We start from the raw sequence: 7,647 nt of genomic DNA on the forward strand, positions 1-7,647 counted from the left end.
CAGGACTGACTATTCTTTATTTTTCTAGAATCAAGTCAAAAAAGAAAAAGATAAAAAGGTCACACTGCTAGTACACAAATATCCAGAACAAATCCAACAAACATCTTAAAAAGGTCTTGTATAAAACCTGAGTTCTACAGATGTGATAAATCAAGACTTTAAAAACAGTTCTGAAAGTTAAGCCCTTAAATGATCTGGACCTTTAAGCTTTTAAAAACAACAATTCTGGCTGTAGATTATTCCAGAATTAAACAATCTGGCTTCAGTTTCAGTCCGTTTCCTCCTCAGACTCAGATTCTGAAACACAAGAGAGAGTTACATTAAATGGGAGCAACAGAGAAATATGAAAATACAGAGGGAGACTTGTCCCAAACAAGTTCATCCTTGCACTTAAATAAAACTGATACTCACCCTCTTCAGCATTTTTCAACCACTCCACAAACTTCTTCATCTGATCCAGGAAGAAGCCTTTTCCTTTGGCTAGGTGAGCTTCATTATACCACCTAAGAATAGCCTCTTCACTCAGAACATCCACTAAAGGAAAAGTATCAGAAGGTTTAGGAACTATTCTATTACAGCTCTTCAGAAGCACTATAAAGTGAGAATCACTACCTTTATAGAGCAGCAGAACGATCTTCTGGAAGGCTTTCATGAAGTGGATGTTGTCATAACAGTACTCTTGAATCCTCAGCAGAAGCGTGAGCTCAGAAAGGCCCTGTGTGGTGAAGGCCTTCAGAAGAGGACTGTGTTGCTGAGAAACAAAGTGGAGAATATGGTCAGTCACAATATTAACAGGTTCATTGGTTTTGACCAAGCATATAGAATCATTAAACATAAGTTCTCAAATTACCAAAATATAAAAATAAAATGGAGGCAGCATTTTTTCCTGGGAAAACTGAGCTTTTTGAATACACTCCCAAATCCGTTGTTTGCCCAGACATGCGATGCGTATTGTATCAATTGAGAATGGCTTATACACCGGTATGTGTGGTTCACTTTCACAGAGTTGCTAAAGATACACGTTACTTTGTACAGTTTTCATATTGCAAAAATGACAGCTTACATTTTCTGTACTCTTAAAACATGAGGGTAATTGCATTTTGGACTATTAATGGAATGCCTGCACCAGCAAGTAGTGGTATATTTGCGAATAAAGTGATCGTGCCCCATGATTTCGGCAGTGCGGAAAACGTGGAATTCAGGCATAAAAACAGAATTTACTGTATAACGCAGAATTTGTCAAGTTTGATGAATATAAAGCAGGCAAGTACACTTAAATCGTGAAATATTTGTACTTTTAAATGCATAACTAATGTGCTAGTTTTCATACAAAATAAGTAGCCTATGTAACATAATTAGGTACTTTAGTTAGTATTAACACAGTAACGCAACACATGTAGGCTACATTGAACACTGATAATAAATAAATGACCGTTTCTCCAGACTCGCGCTTGTCAGTCAGTCACACATCACAGCACTTTCATAATCACTAAGCCATATAGCGATTTCCATTTTATTTAGATTTGTTGTTCAACATTACTTGATCATTTTATACCCGTTTACCTTAGGGAGTCAGAAGCACCGTGACTGCTGTACTGTCCTCGCTTGAGATTTGTCACTGAGACGGCGGGAGTGGAAGGAGGGAATCGCACGGGATTTTGTGTTGCTGTCGATTTGCAGTCTCTTTATTGATTGGCAAATGTGTACAGCCTATCATCCCCGCTTGCTATTTGGGGAAACGAACCTAGCGCTATGATTGGTCGAACTCTTTCTTTTGCTGGATTTGAGTACTACACGTGCACAGAGGAGTCACCGGGTTTTTGCGTAGTATAGAGTGACAAATCGTACCAGCGTACTTTGAGGTCAAAATGCATACCCGCTACACAAAATGCGTACATGTTGGCACTTAATGAGCATAAACACAAACTCAAAAAGGTCTTCACGGCAAAGTGAAGAAATTGTGACAAATTTTACTTTTGTACAGTAGAATTTAACTAGGTCTCAGCATAATAATTCTAACATTAATAATTTTATTATTATTATTATTTATTATTATGTAATATATAACTTTAATGAATCACATTTTACCTAAATTTAAACAGTAAAGCTCTGTTGTGCAGCACTTTGTCAAAAGTAGTTTAGTTTCATAATTAAATATTGTTTTATGCCTTCATTTGATTGCCATAAAAATTAAAGAATTTTCATAAATTCAATTAGACCTGCTTAATTATTTTTAATTAAACCATTAAAACGGAATCCAGAAAACTTACATAGGAAGAAATGTAGATAATTCATAGTAGATAATTGTTTGGGAAAACGAGAGTGCGGACAGAGACATTCTCAAGCAGATCCAGAATAACGTAGATGTAGCTATAGCCTAAACACTATTCTAACCTTCAAGTGTTTGATGGATTGTTCAGCGACCATCTCCTCTTTCTTATTGGACTCCATTAAGCTCATAACGCTGGTCCACATGATGCCGATCATCTTCTGCTCAGTGATGTTACTCCTCTTCATTTCCTCGTTGCAAGAGGCAATGATCTGAAAAAACAAATCAGATCATATGATTCTCTTCAAATGCTGGAGTCTTGAAATACCGATTCTGAACCAAAAAAGAAAGCGACTCATGTAGAAGGGTCTTCACGGACCTCTGTAAAAGAAACCCCTAGAGCCATCTGCTCCTGGAGCTCTTTCTGAAGCTCCTTGCGAGCTCCTAACGACTGCTGATTACGTGCAAAATCAGAGAGCTCCTTCAGCCCAGCGTCAGTGAAGTATTTCGAGAAGTGCTCATAGCTGCGCTTGTTCACTGGAAACAGCTCCTGCAACAGGAGAGACAAACATTGACGGGTTATGAGCTGCTGCTTACCATATCAAACTGCGCATGTTCACTCATGATTCATTTTAAGACTCACCATCAGCCTATTGTCCATGCCAACCTTACGCAGACTGCCAGCCACACAGTTAATGTCCTTCTCACTGATCCACGATTTGAACAGCTTCACAGCAAAGGCCGGAGACACACCTATTTAAAACACCGCGTTTAGTATAAAAGTTAAGCTAATCAGAGAAAACTTGACCATGTGTCAGACGTACCTTCTTTGACCAAGTTGTCATTGAAGAGGCTGCTAAGGATTGAGGCTGACAGGCTCCCATTAGCCAGTAAAATGCCAGTAAGCATGGCAAGCTTGTTGCGCTCAGACTCACTGAATCCTTTTAAAAACAGGAGCAACTGGGGGAGGGAAAAATTATGGCACAAAAACTTGAGTATTTGGTCTTTACAAGTCCAAATGTTCTAGGCTGACATTTTAGATCCAAGTTACCTTTTTAATCTCCTCTTCAAAACCCTTCTCCAGGTACTTGTAACGCCGGATTAACTTGTTAAAAACCTAAAATAAATAAAAAGAAAGTCAATTTCAGAATGTTCTCAGATTTTTGACACCATTATACATCTTGACTCCATTCTGGCAGCACATTCCTAACAGACCCACTAAAGAGACGTTATATACCTGAGCATATGCTTTCATGGTCTTAACATCTTCCTGTGCCGTGAAGACACAGAAGTTAGTCCGAGTCATGTCGTCTGATATGGCACCTCCTGGAGCTGAGGAACACCGGGACAGATGGAAGAGCTCTAGTTAAACTATAATTTCATTGCTTAAAAAAAAAAAAAAAAAATTCAAAAGAATTCATTGCCCTCTTACCCAGCATTCCACCAGCCACCAGGATATCAAACAGGGTTTCTGCATAGCGCCGATAGTCAAGCTTGGCGCCAGAGGAATCTAGGAACTTGGCAACAGCCTCCAAATCAGTGCCAGTTTGATTTAGTCCTTGTACAATGTGTTCCTGAAACTGTGTAGGGTCAAACCTCTCCTTTTCATCTGTTCAAACGGAAGAGAAAGTAGTAAGTGAGGTGTACAGTTCAATGACATGCCAAGACTAGCTGTCACAAGGTCTATATCTCAGTAACTATAAGGTTCAGAGTAAAGTCCAATGACAATCCTTTTCATTACAGAACTTTAATTATCCAGGAAACTAAACTCTGGTATCTTTGTAACTACCAGAACAGAAGAACAAAACCCACACAGACATTGTCAAGAGTTAAAGTACATTAAGACTGGCACATGTGGCATTGTCAAAGTGTTGCAACTTCTTAGTGCTTCAAAAAAAAAAAAAAAAAAAAAAAAAAAAAAAAAAAAAAAAAAAAAAAAAAAAAAAAAAAAACACCCACACATTTCTTAGTCAACATCAACACAAGACTCTAAGGGATTTCAAATAAACCTAATTCACTGAAGTACAAATGTAACAACTTGCCCCAGCCTCCCTTAAAAATAAAGACAAACCTCTCTTTCGTGTCTTGAAACGCTGGCCTGTTAGCGTTGGCTTCTGCTGCTTTTGATTACTCATAAAAGATACCTTAAAAAAAAATAAATAAATAATAAATTTAAAGTTCACCACAATTCACATGGGTACATGAGTTCAACACGAGAGAGAGAGAGAGAGAGAGAGAGAGAGAGAGAGAGAGAGAGAGAGAGAGAGAGAGAGAGAGAGAGAGAGAGAGAGAGAGAGAAATTAAAGTTCAAGAAAAACATGTCTATTGAGCAAGTGATACCAACCAAAGACTATCACAAGTAATACAGAATGAGGGAAAAGAAACTTGAGGACACCAAAAGGGAGGGAGGAGAAAAAAAAAAAACAAAAAAACACCTTGATCCTGAGATGTTGTTTAAAGTTGCAAAGTTGTAGGATTTCATAAAATCTATAAAACTATAAGTTAGACGCTCTGCAGTGATATGGTTAATAAAGTTGGTAACTTGTTACCACTAACTAATGTGCTATAAGATACAACGTATACTTCCCCATTCAGGGTTCCTACACGTTTTCCCCCCCATTTCAAAACTCCTTACTTTTCAAATGTCCAAACCTCTCTGTAACTAATGTAATATTTTCAGAATCGTGGAAGAATCATGATCTCTTTATATATTTATAAAAAAAAAAATAATAAAAAAAATAAATAAAAAAAAAAGTCATAAATTCAGCTTAAAAACAACAAATATATCTGGCATCTAACTAATGCTAATAGTATTGTTACTATTATTAAAGTGTACAGTCTGGATGAAGCCTTCATCTATATTAACAAGGATTTGGTATAAATTACAATTATAAAACATAATGGAGGACTCTGAATGTTCTCTTGTTTTAAAGACGTGCCGCTTCTCTTCCGGTGAAACTCTGCAAACCACGCCCCTCTCGCGCACCCCTCCTCCCCCTTTCTTTTGGTACGTTCCGCCATCCATGCTGATGTCGCATGATCACCAGACAGTAAAGAACAGTCTGTTTCTTCATCTGTTGCTGGTTCGAGTGGCACATTCGTTCAAAAGAGACTCGCTTATAGTAAAGACAAACAGCTTCGCATAATGAAATTGTGTGTCTTGATTAACTCAGTCGTGTTCGACAATCACTGATCCTGTGACATTAAAATACTGACGATACATTTATTTTTAGAAATTCTTAATTTTTAGAAAACTGAATAAGCTCAATAGTCTGAAAACACAAATGTGTTCCCATACTTATAAAGACCTGGAAGTTACTCAAATCAAATTCAACACTTTTTCAAAGTGCGTAGGAACCCTGAAAACTCAAAATGTTTTAAACAGGTATCGCTGGCTAAATCACATGAGGAAAAAAAAATAAGAACAGGACATATCATAAAAGAACATTTTAAAGCAAAACTTACCGAAATACTTGAATAAGGGCAACTGTTTCCAAGAAGTAAACCGAGCAAATGTATAATCGCGAGGAGACTCACTTCACGCGCTTAGCACGAGCTTCATAAAGGCTGGACGAGTCCATTTACAGAGGGGGCATCAGTGACGGGGGATACGGGAAAATTGGATAAAAGCAACTAAATGGCTCTCCTTTATCAACTTTTTTTAGTTAACATGAATATAAATTTGTTTGCTCACAAAATAAAGTAGGTAATCTTAATATTTAAAAAAAAAAGGTCCGTTGCGTGTAACTTGGTTCCCCCTCTTTATATTGGCCAGACCTAAATTGCTCAGTTTCCGGGTTTCGTAACCACATGACTCATAGGGCTGCTGTTAAGACGTGGCGTCATGTCTAAAATAAAATCAAATAAAATAATGAAAAAAGGCCATTTTCCCACCCATTCTGAAAAAAAAAAAGTGTTTGCAGTTTTACATTTAAACTGTCAGTGAGGCAGATGATCCATGAAATATTTATTTTGAACCCAGAGTAAAGTATATCATACACTCATTCTGTTGTACAGTACATTCAGTTATCAGAAATTTGTCTCAGATTGTACCCAAATGTTTCAGATTCAGAGTTACGTCACACGATGCGTCACACCTGGCAAAAGTTTCGATCCCATGCTGTTACGCAACATGTCCTGGACCAAAATGTCTTTCACAACACTTCGCTGGGTCACATGACCGAGACATATAAAACTTGTTTCCAGAAACTGTGTCTGAAGTCACTGAATCCTTCAAACGCATTTTACTGAAAGCTATAACATTAAGCAGAGATTTTATAAGGATTCTGTATTTTAGATCCTTTCAACATTTAAAGGTTAAAATGTTGAACTTTCAATGTAAGTATGAACTAAGATATAAAGAATGACACAAACTGGTAGTACATTTTTATATAGACTTTATATAGACTCTCTCATTACAACTATAGCTTTGTATGATGGTTTTTAGCTTATACAGAGCACAGCCGGTTTAAAACATTTCATGGAATTTTGTATGTGTTATGTGAACATGTGCATGAAAATAGAATAATAAAATAAAACAACTGAAATAGACTGCGCCATTGACCAACAATATTTGTTTTGTTATTTAAAGGGCGCGTTAGTAATATGTGCCTATATGCGGGTGCACAACGTGCGTGCATTCTGCTTATTACACACACAGGGATGCACAGCAGCACACAAACATGCCAAATATTAAAAATAAAAGAATTACAATGTAAAAGATTATTATTGTGTGCATAAAGATAAAAATGCTTTGGAGGAATCCATCTTGTCCCAGAGATGGTCTGTTCACGCGCTTTAACCTCATGCACGAGCAGATCGTTTCCTCACTATAGACGCATTCAGTTTTTCCGCTTGCAAATTCCACCATGTAAATAGCGAATCTGCATGCCGCTTAAAGGGAATGGGAGATGAGACTCTGATTGGTTTATTGCATGTTACACACCCAAAACACACCCATTATTCATTAAGAGAATAGGGACAACCCTTTTAGAACATGCGCCGGGCGACCACAAACTAGCAAAAGTGGATTTGGAGGTCTTGCGCCATGCGCTTTAGACCATGTGCTTAGATCGTTAAAATAGGGCCCTTAGACTTTTCTGTCAGTATAAGTCAAGTACACTTAAAGGGTTAGTTCACACAAAAATGACATTTCTGTCATTAATTTAAGCACATTTTTGAGAAGTACATAAAAAGTAGGCTGAAAGTATACTTTCTTATTGTTAGTTTAAAAGAAGTTTAATAATAGCAGAGTCGAATAAACTTCTTTTTTTGTAAGGGGAAGCAAGTACCTTTTTAGATATTACATTTGGGAATCTGACTCACACTGTCTTTCAAAAGGTTGTAAGGCAACACAACGATACTTCATTTAATTCCTG

The 7,647-nt window shown here is 37.2% G+C and overlaps 1 protein-coding gene across 2 annotated transcripts; it reads right to left on the reverse strand.

Moving 5' to 3' along the window:
• On the reverse strand, positions 1–5,958 carry bzw1b (basic leucine zipper and W2 domains 1b). 2 transcript variants are annotated; one of them, XM_051907087.1, is made up of 12 exons: positions 5,735–5,958; positions 4,341–4,413; positions 3,702–3,878; positions 3,507–3,601; positions 3,321–3,386; positions 3,094–3,229; positions 2,913–3,022; positions 2,649–2,819; positions 2,395–2,541; positions 613–751; positions 412–534; positions 1–297 (listed from the first exon to the last, which is right to left on the reverse strand). In XM_051907087.1, exons 2-12 carry the CDS (start codon positions 4,402–4,404, stop codon positions 269–271), a joined length of 1,257 nt encoding a protein of 418 aa, XP_051763047.1. In that variant the 5' UTR covers positions 4,405–4,413; positions 5,735–5,958; the 3' UTR covers positions 1–268. The 2 variants fall into 2 exon arrangements, with proteins under 2 accessions (XP_051763047.1, XP_051763048.1); XM_051907088.1 differs by lacking the exon at positions 5,735–5,958 and having other exon boundaries at positions 4,341–4,431.
• Positions 5,959–7,647: the final 1,689 nt, after the last annotated feature.

This window comes from Ctenopharyngodon idella, chromosome 9 (assembly GCF_019924925.1).
Source record: "Ctenopharyngodon idella isolate HZGC_01 chromosome 9, HZGC01, whole genome shotgun sequence".
NCBI lineage: Eukaryota > Metazoa > Chordata > Actinopteri > Cypriniformes > Xenocyprididae > Ctenopharyngodon > Ctenopharyngodon idella.